The sequence below is a fragment of the Borostomias antarcticus genome (genome assembly GCF_949987555.1).
Source record: "Borostomias antarcticus genome assembly, chromosome: 6".
Classification (NCBI taxonomy): Eukaryota; Metazoa; Chordata; class Actinopteri; order Stomiiformes; family Stomiidae; genus Borostomias; species Borostomias antarcticus.
Window position 1 is genome coordinate 2,018,996 of NC_140239.1, and position 20,506 is coordinate 2,039,501.

Consider the following 20,506-nt stretch of genomic DNA (forward strand, 5'->3'; position numbering starts at 1 on the left):
GCAATCACCACATGAGATGTGACAGTAGAAAGATGAGCAGCCCAGCCTATACCGGCCTGGAGCAGGGTCAGGATCCCCTCTCACTTTCTCCCTCGCCTCCTGCAACTATAAAACTCACTTATATTCTTTGGCGTTTTCCTGACATGGCCTAAGAGACTTGTCCTTTTTCATGTGACATACTGCGTATGTTTTACTATGTGTTCTTTGTGTGTTATTGTTGTTTGACTTGTACAGCACTTTGGTCAACTTTGTTGTTTTTAAATGTGCTCTATAAATAAAATGGTATGGTATGCAACCTTTGCACTAAACTGACTACTGCACTGGACTCTTTGTAGTCCAATTGCACTGCTACTTTTTTGCACTGTTTGTATCACTGCACTTTACGAGTCCTGTCCTGTAAAAAGTACAATGGCAATAAACGAATTCTGATTCTTATTTGAGACGTGTTCAACTATCACAATATTCTGCATGTGTCCGACGGGCTTCAACAAACTTGGGATTTCCAAACCTGGCAACCCTGTGTCATAGGTGTTTGTTCGTTGCTATGGAAACCGCTCAACGTGCAATTCAAGATGGAGGAGGACAAAGCTGCCGCCGCACTCGACAACATTGTGAAAGAATTTCATACTTACGATGATTTTCTTGACTCCCAAATCACGTCTTTGGATTTGTATTATCTAGAGGTAACTTTTCTATAGTTGACCTGTAGTTTTGAATGCTTCCTGATTCTAGGCAAGCAGATTAACCTTACGCTAAGTTATCTAGATAACAATACTGTACCTCCATAACAGAGGGAGTCTCGAACTGTCTCGCGAGAGTTGGATAATTTAGTTAAGTTAACTGTTAACTTTATTCCTATGCTCTACACACACGGCAGGAGCAATGTATCTGCTGTTAGCAGCCTACAGCGGACGAGACATTCGTTGTAGTAACAACTTGCATGAGATAGGGGGCGGTGTGTGCATCTTTTATCTTTTTATCCCACTCAGGTGGGATATAGTTGGTGCTAATCTTACATTCTGTAGCTTTTCTGAACTTCCTTTTCTACAACACACTCCTGTCTACCTTCCCCTGGTAGCAGGTCCCCCACCAGCTCGCTAGTACCCTTGGTCAAAGATTTGTTTGTTTTGCAAATTGTTTCTACAGTAGGCCTACTTCTCCCAGTGGATTAAATACATTGGATTTGTTTTCAATGTTTGTTTAATTTGCATCCTTAATTAGCAACTTAATTCCACCCGTGTCTATTTTGTTGTCGACTTTTAAACAGTGCTAAACATGTTGAGTTATCATTATATTAAGGCATAGTCTAAACTTGGCTGTCAGTGTGCCATTCGTTTAGGCCTAACCATAGCTTCCTTGAGTTCCACTTATGCCAATAGATGGGACTGTTTCTCAGAAATTGCAGCCACATATTGCTTGAACACCTGTGTCTACAAAGGGTAAAGAGCACAACTCCTATCTGACCTGATAATCAGCTCAGGTCGAACATTATCAAACTCAATCACCTCCGTGTTGTTTACACAATCCAGTCAGCTCAGGTCGAACATTATCAAACTCAATCACCTCCGTGTTGTTTACACAATCCAGTCAGCTCAGGTCGTCTAACCTGCATATCGAATGAGCATCTGCCCTTTAGCGGATTGATCAATGTTCTTGTTCACCTCTAGAAATTTGAATAGGATGGGATAACACCTATAGATAATAGGTCTGTAAACCCCCCCCCCCCCCCCCCCCAATCTTTTGCAGGGTTTATAATTCAGCCCATTAATCAGTTATTGAAGTAGGGAATCAATAGTGGAGCATCCCAGTCAAACGGACTAACTCAATGAGGCTTGAAAACAAAGACAACCGGGTAGGCTATTAAAACCTTTTAAAACCAATAGCAGATTTTTTAAAACCAATAGCAGACTCATTTTTGGTGTCCCACATGAAAGCGGAAGGAAATGGAAGTTTCCAGCGTGGAGGCCGAGGGCGGGTTGAAGGAACACCAGGCCCCGGGATGGATGGGTGGCATGTGGCAGAAACAAGGGGAAGCCACAGGGTTGACAGCGCAGTTCAGCTGGACGCCCCCCGGAACCTTGTCACGCTGCGCGAGCGCGTCTCCTCCGCAGAAACTGAAACGTGGCCCGCAAGACCACACACGCACACACACACACACACACGCACATCACACACTCTGAGGAAAGACTAGTGAAGGATGGGATGAGAGGGAGATCTTGCGTGGGTTCCAGACTGACCATGCTGTGTTGGTTCCTCCTCCAGGACGAGGAGCTGGCCCGCCAGCTGGTGGAACTGGGCTACCGCGGCAGCGGAGACGTCCTGAAGAGGGAGGAGTTTGAGACGAGGAAAGCAGCTGCCGAGGCCTCCAGGCTGTCCGAGAGGAGCCAGCAGGAGTAAGTTCACCCCTAGACCTTCACTGTCCTACCGTCTGCCCTTATATAGACATCCTCAACCGTCCTCATCTGTCCCACCGTCTGCCCTTATATAGACATCCTCAACCTCAACCGTCCTCATCCGTCCCACCGTCTGCCCTTATATAGACATCCTCAACCGTCCTCATCTGTCCCACCGTCTGCCCTTATATAGACAACCTCAACCGTCCTCATCCGTCCCACCGTCTGCCCTTATATAGACATCCTCAACCTCAACCGTCCTCATCCGTCCCACCGTCTGCCCTTATATAGACATCCTCAACCTCAACCGTCCTCATCCGTCCCACTGGCTGCCTTTATGTCCGTGTGCATCACACCTCCCAGTGTTGAGGATGTGTTGGGTTGAGGAATTTGATTTTGAGCTCATGAAGAGTGTATACTGCAGACCTGCAAACATGTCACCTTTTGGCTACAGTCACCTTTTTTATGTTAACCATGGTAGTTTCAGTGAATCTAGAGGGTTTTAGTTTTGTATGTCGTCACCTTTTTCACTCCAGAGTTTGCAGGTCTGATACCGACGGTGAGGACTTTGGTGACGGCTCGCATGGCCTAGTCTAAGCATCGGTATGCGTAGTTAAAAAAAAAAAAAAATCTGTTTCACACTGTGCTCTCTCACCCAGCGCATAAGGACAAGCCAAATCTGTTTCTGAGGTACAGCTTTTGTGTATGTGTGAAGGTCGTCGCTTTCCCAGTCCGACCTCCTCCATCCTGGTCGTAATGTTAAAGGAAGTCGCCCTCGGAGATGAATAGCACCGCCTGAAGCTCTGTGACCAGCTCAGCCACGGATGACGTTGAGCAAAGTCTCACTCTCGGTGTTCAGATGGAAATGAATTCAGTTCCTGAAAGATATTTTTTTTTTACATGATTGCATACTCCCTCGGTGACCTCCTATGGCTAAAGGTTTGACCCACCATCTTAAATTTTAAATTACGCCATGTTAAATTGCGCCTAACAACTCGACATCGCCGCGGCCCAAACCCTCCAACTACAAGCTGTTCCTGGGAAACAGATCCCAGATAGGGCTGTAATCCGGGATGAGGGATCGTGTGGTCGCGCCTCGTTTGATGACGGGCCGATATGCATCGTCCTGATAGGAGCGCTCCCCTGCACACATGGTTTCGGAGGTATCCAAACATTTGTGCTACCTGCTGTGTGCTGGATTTGATTGAGCTCTCAGATGCTTATCCAGAGGTGCAGATGTCTGGGGCTGTTGTTTTAGCTTGTTTTTTCTTCCCCCAGCAGCGCTGAACATCAGTGACACCAGTGTAGCGGGAGCCCCCACACCTGTAGTGACCAGAGTCTTTCATCTCCCCCCTTACGGGACGCAGGGACACGTTGTGGGGGGAGTATTGTGGTTGGGACTTGTGCCTGTGGGAGAGTTCAAACGCGCACGGTAGTCAGCCTCTATGGATGGGAAGTGTTCAAGAGCATAGGGGCGAGTAGCACTGGAGTCTGACTCGAATGGAGCTTTTAAGCCCGTGGTTCGGTCATTAATCGGCGCGTGATTTGCGCCACTGATTTTTTGCAGGGATCTATAAGATCTTGACGGAAATAGCGCCCCCTATTAGGTGTGTCATCCAGAGGGCGCGCACGCTAACGATGGGCCCAAACCATACGAGGAAGCCCAGGCTCTTGGCAGCTTCTTCAAGTCGGCCTTTTTAATAATTTTCCTTGGACCACACCAGGCACCTGTTCATAAAAAGAGGAGGATAAAATGAAGGATTTGGTTCAGCTACAAAGCAAAGCCCCTACCCTTCCTGGTACTAGGCCTGGGCCTGTAGTCTGTTTGAATGATTTTTTCCATTATCAAATTCAGTGTGGCCTTTCTTTTCATCGTGGTTCAGCGATGCCGAGAGATGGAAAACCTCTATTAATAATCAGAGACCGGTGCTGGGAAATGCATCATTTTTTTTTTTACAATGTGTTCTGCGTAGGACCACGGCAAGTGGGTTTTTACAACTCATCTTAAGGTCATTTACCAATAGTGTTGTGTTGTGATGTAAACACAGATCCGCTTGAAATTACGCAATTATAAGTACGTTATATCTTCTTTGATCTGTCGAAACAGTAGTTCATCCCAGAAGTGTCTTGGGTCTTTCATCTCGTTTTATGTCACCCGAGAGAGAGAATGTGGTCAAGTCATTTGTCTCTGTTGGATCCAATCCCCACAATGGATGATCTCTGGAGGTCTGAAAGCCCTGTGTGTCAACCCAGGATTGTGGAGGGCAAGCCTCATATACTTTACAGGTTTTTCTACTAATTAGAGGGATACAGTCAGCATATCACTTTCCCACGCATGAACACTTGACATCTTGAAAAGGACGTTGACGAGACAGCGAGAAGCCCCTACACCCACAGGCGGTCTCCATCAAAAGTGCGAGCCGACCGCCAACTTCTCCTTCCCCTGCGCCTTTCTGATCGGGTCTCAACCGACCTGACGTCTCGACCCCCTCTCGGCGGTCGCGCTACAAAAACAACCCCCGAGATGTGCAATATACCACCTGCGAGGGGGCGGGGCTTAATCAGGGCAGCGCTCTGAAACCCCTCCCGTTCCCTTCCAGCGGGGGGCAGCTGTTCGGCTAACGGCGCGGCCCTAGAACCTGCCGGCCGCCGCGCGCACGTTTGACGACGACGATATGAATAAACGTAACAGTTATCAAACGAGTTTATGGCGGCGGTCTGGTGTGAAAGCTCGGCGTTGAGCGAGGGCGGACAAATAAAGAGCGTTTTTTGGGCACCTGCGGAGTCGCCAAGCCACGGCTCCGGGTAGACATGCTGTTATGGGAATTCCTCCGCCCTCCCTGTTCGGCCCAGCCGATGTCTCCCGAGGCGAGGTGTTCTCTCTCTCTCTCTCTCTCTCTCTCTCTCTCTCTCTCTCTCTCTCTCTCTCTCTCTGTCTCTCTCTCTGTCTCTGTCTCTCTGTCTCTCTGTCTCTGTCTCTGTCTCTGTCTCTCTCTCTCTGTCTCTCTGTCTCTGTCTCTCTCTCTCTGTCTCTCTCTGTCTCTGTCTCTCTCTCTCTCTCTCTCTCTCTCTCTCCCTCTCTCTCTCTCTCTGTCTCTCTCTCTGTCTCTGTCTCTCTGTCTCTCTCTCTCTGTCTCTGTCTCTCTGTCTCTCTCTCTCTCTCTCTCTCTCTCTCTCTCCGTCTCCCTCTCTCTCTGTCTCTCTCTCTCTCTCTCTCTCTCTCTCTCTGTCACAGGCTCGACATGTTTTTCTCTTTTCTCTCTCCTCTCCTCCACCTCCCTGTGCTCTCTCGGAGACCTTTAGTGCCTGCAGGTGTATAAATAGAGCTGTTTTCAATTAGGCGCTAACCTCGCCTGTAGCGTGCATCTGATCAATGAATGCCCCTGCTGCACCTGTGCTAATAAAATACAGAGGGAGTGGAGATAGCGCCGCGAATGCTAATCAGATGTTGCCCTGTTGTTGCCCTGTTGCATTCTGGGGGATAACATGCTCCTCCTGACAGCTTGACTGTGAGAGGGGCCCTCGCCAGCACATTACAAAAGACCAAACAAAAGAACCAGTGCTCTTGTCAGACTTTGGTGAAATTCAATATGAATTTTTTTTTTTTTTTTTACTTGAATGAAAGGGATGTTTAGTCAGTTGTGTGGTTGTTTATGCGTTTTGTATTATTGCGAAACAGCCTCCTCCTCAAATAGAGAAAAAAGAGAACAAACTTTGCTCTGTTCATGCCTTAATACAGAATACAAAGCAGCTTTGTAAGTTTATTTGACTAGTTTCAAAGCTTTACAGTATATCAAGTCTGTTTCAGATCAACATGTTTTGGAGAAGCTGAGAAGTTGAAGTTGACTGCATGTTTTCTTTAATTTAAACAGGACACACCCGCCTAGCTTCGATTCTATATTACATTTTCGAATCCCCTAATCTTAATACTATATAATATGAATTCTAATAGGTTGACTTGTCATTTGAGGAGGCTTTTGGACAGCAGTAAGCAAACTGCTAGTGGTGTTGTAGACCTGCTTCAAAAGCCAACTTCCAGCACGTTGGGAATAGCCAGGCGTATTGAGGCCTGCCCCTTGGGGAAACACAGTTTATCTGACATTTCAAATCAGATGATTATCATGTACATACTGTATACTCATGCCAGGCGTGGAGCCTAGTTTGTTTTGCCGTAGATCAGCTCCGACACAGAGGATGAGGAGTGCTCCTGGGCAGATACGAGCCCTCGGCCCCTGGCTCCGTCTCTGGTTCTGTTCTGGCCCGGCGGTCCATGTCAGCAGATGTCCAGACCTCGCATGCTCGTGACAGGCCTCAGAGACCTTAAGTCCCGCCCCCCCCCCATCGCCTCCTGGTGTCCAATCACAAGCCACGCTCTTTGTCCATTGTGCTGCTTCTTTTTCTTCTTCACACGATCCACCTCGAGAAAACTCCACGCTCTCTCTCTCTCTCGCAGCTTAAAAGAGCGCCATCAACCCGCCGCGCCAAGCAAAACCCGCCGCACGCCGAACAAAACCGTGAACATACACACGTACGCCGGACGCACGCTGATGATAATCCGACCGCCGGACGGCCCCGGCTAAAATAAGACCGGGGGATGTGCCCCAATACGAGAAGCCTCATGGAACGGGTCCCGCGCCGGCGTCGGGGCGAGCCAAGACCCCTGCCACTGCTCTGGCACACGCACGGGGGCGGTGAGGTTTCGCAGTCTCCATTACATGTGCTGTCAGGCCAATTGCCTCCCCTGCACTCTGTGATTTTGGACGGGTGTGGGATTGGCGAGCTCACCCTGCTAGCTCTGTCCAGAGACGACACACACACACACACACACACACACACCCACACACACACACACATCCTGCAAGGCCCCGGCCAACCACCACATCCCATTCACGCAGCACACGGATCGGTTTGTGCCACTTTTGGACGCGGCAGGGCGGCCGAAGAGCGTGTGTGTCAGCTCTCACAAGCCTCCCACATTTCACAGTAATAAGGTGATTAGCAGCGCAATAAATGTCACTTCACACTGTAGCGAAAGGCTGCGTTTAGAATGAGAGAGGCTTGGGAAACTATTAATGAGGCACGTTTCTTGGATCTTTGGTCTTTCCTTAACAGCTGAGACATGTTTATGTTAAATCTGTCTTGCTCACAAATCGCATCCTTCAAAATGGCGAATATGTATGAGAACACTTGACACCCCCGGCCGATGCTTGGCAGGAACTAGGGCTGGGTATCGAGTCGAATTTCAAGAATCGATTCCGATTCACAAGGTTCGGAATCGATTATCACGATTCAATTCGATTCAATATCGATTCGGTTAGTGTTACTAAAACCTTTTTTTTTTTTTAGCTGTAACCTTAATTACATGACTGCCAAGTTATGCAACACATCAATACTAGGGCTGGGTATCGATACTGATTTCCAACAATGAATGAATGAATCATTGAATGAATTAATGAACTATTCATTCCTTCATTTATTCATTCATTAAATAAAAGATCGATTTTGGGATTCATGAATTGATTCTGAATCATTTGATTCAGAATCGATTTTTTAAACCCAGCCCTAGTAGAAACAGCTGGAGCAGGTGCAGACCATTTTCGTAGCCGATGTGTACATTTTGTATACTTTGAGACTCGTTATAGATTGTTCTGAGGAGAAGACCCAGATTGTTTGGATTTTGGTGTGGTTAGGCACCGGAAAGAGCCGTTTGATAGAAGTCTTTTTAATCAAGAGAAACAGAAGCAGGGTTGTTTATTTACAACATGCTGATCAAATTTTAAGCGAGCCAATTAAAAATAGTTAATCCGACGGAAGAACAAAACCGGAAATATACGTTTGAGTGGCGCATGGTTAAGACTTAGTTCTGGTCTGGGCAAATGTGTGCCCATATAGCTGTGTCGTTTAGCCTAAACCCTACCCAAGTACAACAAGGAAACGTGTAGACTTGCCTCTTATGCAAAAACAACGATTTTTACACACAGTTTGACCCAGTATGTGGAGGTCCAGACATCTGACGGTCCCAGAACCATGCTTTTAGACATGTATGCTTTTCATTCTGCGTGCACGTCGTAACCAAACGTCAGTAGTTTGCAGCATGTTTTGGTGCAGGTTCAGCTGCTACTTAAAAGTATTGTGTTTCAGCATGGAAATGGGCTATAGTAAAATCAGCTGCATAAACATGTGAGTTGGACGCGCGCAGCCCCAGTGTCAGGCTCCATGTTCGGCTTGTTTGCGCTGAATGGGGTTTTGACAGGGCCGGTGGTAAGACCCTCCTCCCTCAATTTCCTTGATAGAGATTTCCTTTGGATCAATCCAATCTGGATCTCATTCTTCACTGGACTTGTATGTTCCGGTTGTGGTTGGGTTGACTTTTTGCATGTTCTGAAATGGGTCTCAGTGACCTAAATTAGCCCTAAATGTGAAACCAGTTATGACCTAAATAAACCCTAGTTTGAAACCAGCCACAATGAAGCCATAGTTGTTACACCAAATATTGATTTGCCCATAGGCACCCATTACATCATGTCAATTGTAATATAGTGAATAAAAAGGAATACTACACTATCAGGCTAATCTCTTTCAAAGCAAGTAGTCTAAGACATTGGCTAGACCGAAATCGTTGTTGGCACCGAATGGACATGATCGTCTAGGCCATGGGTGTCAAACTCTGGCCCGCGGGCCAAATTTGGCCCGCAGTGTAATTATATTTGGCCCGCGAGGCAATACCAAATGACTACTAGAGCTGGCCCGCCAGTATTATACAGCGCATTCACCGCTAATACTACAAATCCCATAATGCTCTGCTGTTGTTTTGGTGCGTCAATCAAGACAGGACCCAGAAACGCCCTCTCTTCTGTGACAGTAGTCATAGCAATCTCATACTACAACTGTAACCGTGTTACCCCTTCTTAAAAATGGCGAAAAGAAAGGCAGAAAACCGAAGCTTTCTGGACAGGTGGGAGGCAGAATATCTGTTTACATATGTAAAAGATAGACCTGTTTGCCTTGTTTGTGGAGCCAACGTGGCTATAACTAAGGAGTACGACATTAGACGACACTATGAAACGAAACACCACGACAAGTACAAGGACCTGGACATGATTCATTTATTATTGTTATTTTATTTTTTAAATTTAATAGCCTGTGAAAAAAGTTTATTTTGATATTTAAATCAGAAGGCTGCAAATAGAAAAGAGGCATACGATTTTTATTTAAATTTTATTTTATAAATGAATAACATTGATGTGTTTTTTATTTGCAATTCGATTTTGCATGTCTGCACTATTAAGTTATATATTGTATGGTAATAAGCGTTGCTTGTTCCATATTCAATGTTAAAGCAAAACTTGTTTGGGTCCATATTAAAATATTCATTTGTTCAATGTTGGCCCGCGACTTTGTTCAAGTTTTAAATTTTGGCCCACTGTGTATTTGAGTTTGACACCCCTGGTCTAGGCAGAGGAAGTGAGCGTGTTCCACCATGCTGTGTCTATGCAGGCCGTGGTTCTGTAGCGGTGGAACCAGGGCGCCCTGCATGTTGAGAGGGCCGTGGTGTTGGGCGGTTCTGTAGCGGTGGAACCAGGGCGCCCTGCATGTTGAGAGAGCTGGAGTTCAGAGGCCTCTCTGCCTGGGCTGCTCGGTCCTGACAACAGGGGAGGCGTCCACTTTGATGCCTGACTAAAAGCCTTTGAAGATAGATAGACATCTCCCCCCCCCCTCTCCTCACTCTTTTATTCAGGGTTGCATCAAGCCTGGCATGACTGTGATCTTTGTGTCTAGAGGCAGCAGGAGAAGAATAGGACCCCCCCACCCCCCCAGAAAAACAACCACAACCTTGGGATGTGAGCAATTACCTGTAAGCAGAGATGTGTCATAAAAACCCCTGATACTAATGACATTCACCAACGCTGGCTTCATGGTGCTCTGCAGTAGTTTTTCCATGGTTATTTTCTCCTTGTTTATTATGAGGGATGAGTGAGTTAGTAAAACATCTGATTTGGACGCTGGGGTCTAACTGACAGGCGTGGGGGGTGGCTGGAAGACATATAGGTTTGTTTTCACAGGGAGCCTGTGTTTGGCGCTTTTGAGGTAAAACCATTTGACCCACATGGACTTCTTGGACATGGACACACACCCCTGGATAGAATGAGCTTTTTTTTCCGAAGGGGCGAGTGCCTGGTTCAAGGGCCACAATGGTAGAATTGCAACTAAGATGTGAACTGGTCTATGTTCGAGCGCCCTGGGACTTGAACCTGTGACCTTCCGGTTGCAGGTTTAAGTCCTTAGCCACTGGGCTACCTACCACCCAAGAACTCCTCCCTCAACTTGCATACGGCACGAAAGGGTATTTAACCTTTTTTTATTCGACTGTCATGCTTTTATTTATGTGTTTGTGCAAGTGAAACCACTCCAGTCTATAGTAGCTGTATCATTATTCGCTCAATAACATATTGAAACATTGGCAATGGTTTCATCAGATCAGCCAGTCATATGGAGTTACTCAAACCATAATTGATTTCTTTTTAAAAGGCTCAATGAGACATGGATCATGGTTTTGATTCACGGTGATAAACATGGTGGGTGGTGGGTTCACCAATCTTCATTTTGGTTGGTCTTAAACGGCAGTTATTTCAATTTCCACATCCCTTTCTTGTGATGAGTTTCACCAATGCATCAACCCCCCTGTGGTTCACATCGGAGAGAAATGGACAGAAATCTATAGAAAGTCTCTTGTTTAGTGTCCTGGTTATCCTCCTGGTTATACCGTGCGGTATTAATAACGTGGTGGGTTAAAGGACTTGTGTGGCCCAGTCCTCTACAGCGGTGAAGAGCGATGGCCACCGCCACCAGGAGAGGCACGGTGTCTCCTTTCCTCTTTTAATGGAAACATCTGTTTGCTTGTTGTTCTCGGGTCGCCATTTCCTCTTCGGACGCTCTCGGCCTTGGAAGCAGCACTGCGGGCCTCTCCGCGCCTGTCCTCACTCTGTCAACCCCCCCCCCCCAAAAAAGAGGCTTTATTATGAGCTGTTACAGCAGTTAGTGAGGTTGGGAAGTGTTCAGTCTCATCGCTCACATCCTTCACCCCCGGGCGCAAAGGTCTCTGAAGTTTGATTACTCTCAATCGAACCCCCCCCCCCCCAATACCCCCGGTGCCGGGGTGGAAGTGGTTTTCACATTATACAGCTCCTGCTTTAAAGCTACTAGACAGCACTGTCATCATCCGCTTTGTAGTCGGGGGGCTCCTGTGAGTGGCGGGCGTCGTCCGCGTGATGGCTTCTGCAGCGACCCTCCGGGGTCTTTAGGCGGAGCAGAGGGGCCGGCCCCTGGTACAACGCTCCCCCCCGGCCCCGTGGATCCGGGCCAAGGACCACCAACGCGCCGGCCGCCGCTCAGCGACTCGTCCACCGCGTCCAGCGGGAGGTGGAACTCCGGATGAGGAAGGGCAGAGTTCCGCCCCCTCCCCCCCCCCCCCCCCTCCCGACCCGTTGAATACGGCCTCAGAAATACTGCGCACCACCCGTAGGGGCCCCTCTGGATTCTGTTTTTTGGGCAGATAAATTATGTCGGCGCGGTCGTACGCGTAAAGGAAACGCGTGGTAGCGTATGTAAGCACCCCTTCACAAACAGGCCGTGCTTATGAGGAAGTGATTCTCATAAGGAGTTATGGTGCACACCAAGTCCCCCCGCAGTCAAGTTACTTTGCATTAAGATAGCTATAATTAAAAGCTACTACAAACCAGGGGGGGGGGGACGAAACCACACAGCCCACATGTGCAAACCAGATAGCCATGGGGGAGAGGTGGGCTGGTCCTGCTGCCTGCCTCAAATTAGGGGCACAGCTACTGAACTATTTTAAATTTCATAAACTAGGTTACCATGTAGGCCTACTGTAATTCACCCAAAGCCCAAACCCCAGTGACATCCTGATTTCAACCAGATTTCAAGTGACATGTCTGGGCACAGGTGGTGAGACCTCTCTCGGCAAAATGACCCGAGCTATGATTCACCCAAGCCCTTAACTTTGAGTTTTAAATTCAGAGAATAGTGTTGTGATGGTGGTAGACAGGGCACGCACGGAGGGTGTGAACCCCCAGTATTCAACCAAACAGACAGTAGGACAACAGCGAGGGATTCAAATCTCTTTCTCAGCAAACTGAATCAAACTGAAGTGGCTTTTCTGAAAGACAAATCACACTTATGTCACTTGAACAATGGTTTCAATGTATTGCATTGTCATCTAAAATCATTTCAAGTCAATTGCTGACAGTGTAGCTATTTAGTTCAGTTGAATCACATCCAAAAACATGAACATGGATTTGTTATCTTTCTTGCTCATTCATGCTGGAATGTATAACCCCCTATTAGCAAGGGTGGCCACAATGCACAATGAGGGTCTCAGGTAGAATATCAGCTGCACATGTGTAACTGATACATTCAGCTCATTGTAATCAGAGGTGACAGAGGATCTCAAAAAAGCCCAAAATAAAGTAAATTGTCATGCTGTGCGGAATTTCCCTCGACGTCTACCAGCCCAAAATAATATTTTCCATAAGATTCTTTTTCCCAAGTACTCTCAGGAAAAATATGCCAAGTACAGTACGTGTTGATTTTCGAGAAATCACTGTAGTATTGAAAGTTCCCATCTGCCAGACCATTGAACGCTCCAAACCGTTAAAGCGCTAATCTGTCTCAAGAATAAAAGAAGAAATAGTCTCACGCTCAACATCTGTTACCCTTTCAGATACCCAAATAGACACACTTTCTGGTAAACCATCATTTAGTCAACTGCTGATTATTTATTTGTCAAATTTAGGTAAAGCCAAGATTTTGGAAGGGATGTTAAGCTCCTTCCCGCAAAATAACTTTTTAATGACAGTCGATTAATTACAGCAGAAATAATTTGCTGGAACAAATGTGGGATTCTTTGGAAAATGAGACATCTTGGTACGTATCAAATTTGTTTGGCAAACGTGCTGAAATTGCATGAAGTTTGAGCGTAGGGCAATGTGCTGGATTGAATTTCTGCGCCATTCCCTGCAGTAAACACAGCTATTCCTTTCAGCTGTGCAAACAGATAGTAAAATTGACTTGGAGACCAGTTGAGAGATAAATCATTATTGAGTGCAGGTCAGTGCATAGTTAGGTGAGCACAAGTGGGAACACTTTAAACCTGAAAAAAAGGTATTTTGAAGGGTAATCACTACAGCGTGTGTGTGTTTGTGAGACAGATAGAGGACAGTTAAAACATTCCAAATTTGATAGATGGAATTGGATTTAGAATCATTTCTGTATATTTCATCAGTATTCATGAGTAATAGTTCAGGCACATCTACAACTGGCTGGAGACCAACATACCAAGTAACACCTGGGTTATATGAAAATATATCAATTTGTATATTTTGCAATATATCAAGTATTACCTATACCCTGTTTATTTATTGTCGACCTTGATTAAAGCGGCAGTATTTAAAGGTGCTATAGATGCAGTAACATTTTGGGGTAGACAAATCATAAAAAAGTAAAAACTCTTAACAAGGCTTGTGAGCCAATAGTATCCTCCCGATTGCTCTTGACACAATACGATTGGCTCACTATCCTGGTTAGAGGCGGGAATCAAGAGATAAACACAACATTCTGTCAACATTTTTAAAATGATAAATTCACAATCAATCATTTTTGGGGGAGGAAATCAATACTTTTCTGCACCTTTCTAAAAGCTCTGATATATTTTTGGGTTTTTAATGATTTGTTTACATAGAAATGTTATCTACATTATACTGTAGCACCTATTATTCTCTGGTGTCAACCCTTCACTAAACTAAATTATAATCATTTATAATTGCTGTTGCCGAGTCAAACAGCGGTCTACTGTACAAAGATGCGAAACTTCAATGACTTATTCCTCTCGATTTATCATAGCAATATAGCAACATTTAAATGTTAAAAATCTTACAATTTACATACTGCAGCTTTAAGAACTTTATTGTAATTTTATACTGTAATGTTGAACTAATGACATGTATTAGCTTTTCTATTCCTCAATGTCTCCCCCACAGTCACACAAGGTCAGCCGCTTGTAGCACCCCTGGATAGAATGATCTTCTTTAGAAGGGATTAGTGCCTTGCTCAAGGGCACAGTGGTAGAATTGTAACTAGAATGTGAAACCTGGTCTATTTTCGAGCGCCCTGGGACTTGAACCTGTGACCTTCCGGTTGCAGGTTTAAGTCCTTAGCCACTGGGCTACCTACCACCCAAGAACTCCTCCCTCAATTTGCATATGGCACAAAAGGGTATTTAATTATTTTTTTGATTTAGGTGTCATGCCTTTATTTATTTGTTTCATTACTAATTTGATGATAGAATTTAAAATGAGGAATCAGAGTTTTGCTGGACCACGCTTGCAAGTGGTCATCTGTCCAAAACAAGCAGGTCTGCTCGAATCCTGTTTTTCTTCTACTTTAAAAGAAACGACGGAAGAGAATGGAAATGACTTGGAATACAGCAACTGCCAGCTTTAACCAGCACCAGTAAAAGCTCCTCCAAGACACACATTTACACATGGGCGACCAACTGTCGATTATCTGCTAACCTCTTCATTAGCCTCTGAGACAGAATCTCCAATAAAAACCTTTTGTTTAAGCAGTTAAGCTTGCTTTATTGGCAGTCCTTTGTTATTACGGCAGACCCCATATTGAGAGTTTTGGTGAGGAGCTAAGGTTGAGAAATAACAACCAATTTGTCACACATTCCCTCATTTATCAGGTGGCGTCTCCACGGTACTTTTATTCAAACCTTTCCACTTATTCTCACGGGCCACATGTACTCTGCGAAACAATTTTGGGCCAAAATACATTACGGAGGTGCTTTTCAAAACAACTGCCACGGGGTTGCGGAGCGCAGGTATCACATGAGAGATGCTGAACCCATTTGCTAAATAAATTGTTTGAAAGAGCATCAGCGGAGACGGAAGGGCCAGCGATCGGGGCCTTGGATCGGGCCCTACCCGCGCATCCCTCACACTAACGGCGTGTTTATCCGTCTGTAAACACGCCCGGGGGGGAACGTTGACAGCTGCTCACCCCCAGCAGAGTGTGCTTTGGTGCTCGTGGTTTATTCCACTCCAGGGACACACTTTCATTCGTCTCTACTTCACCGAGTTCAGATTCCACTTCCTCCGCGGTACGCTCCCTGGGAAGGCTCACGTCTTAACTTCAGACTCCTTCCCTCTTTCAGAGTCAACGATTCTTAGCTAGTGTGCAGGAACCTTTGTTTTTTTGTTGTTGTTATTTTTCTAAACTTATACTTCTCTACTTATACTTGGCTACCAGTCAACTCAGGTGCGTAAAAGACTTTGGGATTCCATGACTCTTGTTGGCCTTGGATAGCGTGACCCCTTTGGGTCACATTAAGATAATGAGGGCCTACTGTAGCACAACATAAATCTTTCAGTAAGCCAGCTGATGACCATTACCATTCTTTTGATGTGTTTTTCCATGAATGTTGGGGCCCGTCTGCACCACAAGACTAAAGACAAACACGAGACACCCACCAGCGAGGATTCAAAACCCCTCCAAAATCACGACCGGCTTGACGCCCAGTGATTAACCCCTAATAACCACGGCCTAATGGCCGAAGGCTTGTTAATCCTCTCAAATGAGGCTTGATAAGAGATTTGTCGACGGAGGGAAACTCAAACATGCCCCTCTCCATATTATTTGCTGAGGTATTATTCAGCCTTCAAGCGTGACTGTGTGTGTTTCTTTAGCTACTGGATGGGGTAACCCCAGTCACTTGCCTCCTCAACACCTGTGTTTACTTTGGGGCCTCGGCCCCCGTGACCCAGCAGCAAACCTTCACTCACTCAGGAGATGGAGTGAGCTCGCAGCCTCCAAATATGTGCTGCCCCGGCACTTTCACCACCATGGGATTCCTGTAAGACTTTCATTATGGGGCACGGGCCAAAGACTAGTATAAATTACATTCCTTTTTCAGATTCTAGTATATTTGAACATGGAGGGGGGAAAAGCACAGATCCTGTTCTCTATTATTGTAATTTAAGCAAAGTAAGTAGCGAGAACAGGGACATTTTTCAGCACGAGTTGTGTTGGCGAGCTCGGCGCAGAGCTCCGTGGGTGGACGGCGGTCTCAATGAGGCATTATACTGGACGTAGGCGAGCAGGTCCTCCCCCTGACTAGCGCAGCAGAGGGAAGCGAGGCCGGGCGGATCCCCAACGCGTAGCGCCAGTCCCTTTCTTCCACCGTGAGCCGGGCCGTCAGCCTCGCCGCGGCCCGTGACCCCGTGACCCGCCACCTCAGGTGTCCCCTCTGTTGAGGCGGACGGGGTCAAGTGGAGTTTACGACAGAGGGGCCCATTACAGCTCATTATTTATTCGCTGGTGATTGCTGTGAGACTTGGGAGGTGTTATAACAGTCCAGAGAGTTGCAGCGGACCGCTGGAATGCATATCGTTAAAAAAAACCAGAGCGAGAAGAGAGGTTTTCTATTTCTGCCGTACCCAAACTTGTCAAGGTTCAAGATTTTCTGTGGATCATGCAGCTAGATGGTATTTTATGAAGCGTATTCGGAGGGTAAGCCGATTCCACGTCTCAAAGGAAGCCTCTATGTTGCTGAAAGGCTAATGTGACATCCGCTGATCACTCAATGACCTGTGCCACACAGGACATTAAGACATAAGACTTCGCTTTAGCAATAATGTTGAAACCATGATGAAAGTACCAAACTTAAAAAATATATTTAAAAAAAAAATCGGAATTCCTCCATCATGCCAGCCTACCCATGCTCATATATCAAGCAGCTGGCTAATGATGCTATACTCTGACTGATTTTGAGAGTACTGAATGATGAATATATCCTAGTGAGTAATCCTTTGACTGGTGTACATTTTGTAAAAAGTTAGCATTACCGCCATTTGAACAATGGATAACATGGGTGGCGTTGTACTTTTAAACAGCGTGATGTAATATGCACATATATAGCCACCCAGGAACCCAGACACATCACATTTCCATAAAGTCTCCCTACAGACTGCGGTGGCCCGTGCGGGACAGACCTCTGTTTTTGGCATCAAAACCAAAAAATATGGTTCGGAATGGGTTTGGAAATGGCCTCACAACTTTGAATTAGCAAGCTTGTTGAAATATCTGTCTAAGAGCATTTTCCTCTGCTATTTTAGAGTCCCTTCAGAAGACATTCTGAATAGGTTACAATGTGCCAGAGACCTGTAAGTGAGACAAAACAGTGCAATAGACGTTACAAAAACACGAGGCCTTCCTCTCCCCCTCAACCAGTTTGGGAGTGCGAGACATCTGGTAAATCCACAAGCTGGTGGGTTTGGACTTGGCTGATATTTTCATCAATAACCCCCCTGTCATGAATCTCGGAGCAACAGTAACCGAGCAGCACGTCGTGAACGCTTTGCGAGGAATAAAGCGAACCATGTGAACCACAGTCCGCGGGTGTCGTTTAAAACGTTGTCGTTTCTCTCGCTCTTGTTATTGTTTCAGCTCGTCCGATAAAGGCTCTGTGGACTTTGCAGCCCATATAAAAGATGTTAGAAGTTAAGAGCTAGTAAAAAAAAAAGAAAGAAAAAAAAAAGCCTTATCCTTGTTGTTATTGACACTGTGACACTTTGTGACACTTTTTCAGTCTATCTGAAATATATTTTTGATAAAACATGTCTTTGTATCCTCCTGTGGTGTGATTAGTGACTGCTGTAGGCTTAGGGCCTGGTCCCAATGATTGGTCTGTAATGTGTCATGGGCTCAATGTTGACCATTGTGTAAGCGTGTGTGTATGCGTGTGTGTGTGTGTGTGTGTGTGTGTGTGTGTGTGTGTGTGTGTGTGTGTGTGAGTGCGTGTGTGTGTGTGTGTGTGTTCAAAACCCCCCACCTCTTGTCCTCTGTCTGAATCTACATCATTCACTGGAATCTCTTAAAAACAATAGGGGAGCCTGCATGTGAAGTATGGCTCATGTCCCCAACACCCTCAAATTGAACGCAATAGCCAGAGTGTTTGAGAGCATCAACACTGTTTTTCAAGGGCTCACAGGGTTGCTGGGTAATCCTCTCTCACACAGGATCCGTCCCTCACATAGTGACACGCTCATGCACAGACCTCACCCTAAACAACCACCTTTGTAATTGTAATGTAATTGTGGAGGTTCGAGTGTAACAAAATAAAAAAACTAAATGGATTTTATGTGCAAATTTAAGGTTGGTCACAAGACTGGAAAAAAAAAAGACTGGGAATTCAAATGAGCACCACAACCCATAACCATTGCACTAACAAGGTTTCCCAGCACCCAGCTTTGACACCTGTTACAGTTGTATTTTGGTCTACTGTAACTGTACTTTAAACTGCACTTAAAGCAACATTAGCCAACTAGGCATGTTACTTAGGATTGGAACCTCTGAAACAGCCAAGGCTCTTTATCACATGTGACTTTCATTGGCTAATACTGATGAAACTAAACCATTTATCTTACAGTACATAATTTAAAGCAGACAGTGGTACCAACTGCGGTCCGACCTTAAAAGAAGAAATATCCCCACCCATTCCTGTTTCCAATCAGTTAGTCAGTGTCCTTTTGCTTCAAAAACTATTTCAGGGGTCATTAATTATATGGTACAAGTAATTAACGGAAGAACGGCATGTTCCAAAGGCAGTCAAAGCGAACACATTTGGATGGCATGTTTGTGGTCCAGCTTCCTTATCGGTAAATCAAAAGCTTCAATGTATGACACATAAAGGAAGTCATACTGCAGCAGCCAACAACCCCAACGCCACAGGTACTCGCCATTTTGAATGATAATATTACCGCTGCTAGAATTAAGTTTCGGTTGAAGGAATGATTGGGCCGTTTTTGTTGATTACTCTGACTTTGCGGAAGCCTTTTTTCCCTCTCATGTGGTATACAGCGACTGATTGAATGGGCTACATGCGTTCCTATTAAATCACATCTGTTTGACACTCGCACCAGGCTCTTAACAACACACATATGTAAAGATTTTATCTCTCTTCTCGTGAGTAAGATGCCAACAGAAGCCACAGTATTAGTAAGTTAAGTCTTGGCAGAGTTCCCTCACAGGAAATAAAGTCTTACCTACATCATCTACTCAACACTCACCCCTGGGCATCTGTTTCAGCTTCTGACCTAGACTCCCTGTACAGAACCAGTGGACAGACTCTAGGTGTAGAACATTCCAGAATTTTCTGAAGTATATCAGGAAAACAATTATTCCGTTCAGTTAGACTAATCCATAAAGCACAGATACCCCCAAAATCAAGAGATCACCTCTTGCTGTCCTTCAAAACCTTTCAAATGTAACACTTTCCTGAGTAACTGTTTCCTTAGAAGTTTCGCTTGAAGTCACAGGATGTGGACCTCAAACCATGTTGGCTCAGTGATAAGGGCATGCCATTAGTCTGATTGTGCAAGAGGTCATGTAGGCCAGATCTGGGTCAAAATAGTATTTGAAATCCTTTCAAATTAGTCTTTTCGTGAGTGCCTGTACGTGGAGTTTATGGGACTAGTCCATTGGCTCAGCTGTGCCAAGGCAAGATCATTCATAAGTATTTGAAATGATTTCAAATAGTATTTCAGCCAAGGTCTAGGTTGGACAGGTGATGGCACACCATTTAAGGAGGAGGTGTGTTCATATGGACCTTTCCTGCAGATCCAACGCTCTTTTCTTCCACTACTTTTGCACACTTCCTCTCATCTGCTGCTGGGGCAGACTGACCAGTTAGAAGCTATCAGCCAGGACCGTGACCACCTGCCAAGTCCAGGACTCCTGCATGCATATTCAATAAGGAAATGCGACCGAAAAAGACACCCCATTCCAAAAAAAAAAGCTGTGAATGTTGATGTAATCTCAGTGTAATGCAAGCCGGCTGCACCCCATCACAGCTTGAGTCGTCCGCTGTGACATGTTAACATATTCTCAGTGAACAGTGTCAAAACCAATGATTGTGAAGAATGGCTCCGCCACGCTGCTCGAGCCTCAGTGGAACGCCTGCTTTGGAATAGATGTTTTGAGAAGTTCTCAACTCCAGCTAATCTAATCGCTTTAAGAGCTCACACCTCCGGGCC

The 20,506-nt window shown here is 45.7% G+C and overlaps 1 protein-coding gene across 1 annotated transcript in view; it reads left to right on the forward strand.

Moving 5' to 3' along the window:
* Positions 1 to 572: 572 nt before the first annotated feature.
* Positions 573 to 20,506, forward strand: part of cfap299 (cilia and flagella associated protein 299) — a gene marked incomplete at its 5' end in the record, with an annotated part of 78,618 nt that continues 58,684 nt past the window's right edge. The window contains 2 exons of the mRNA XM_084440404.1: positions 573 to 683; positions 2,263 to 2,393. Of these exons, the coding sequence (XP_084296530.1) occupies positions 573 to 683; positions 2,263 to 2,393 (242 nt within the window). The remainder of the gene's footprint in view (positions 684 to 2,262; positions 2,394 to 20,506) is intronic.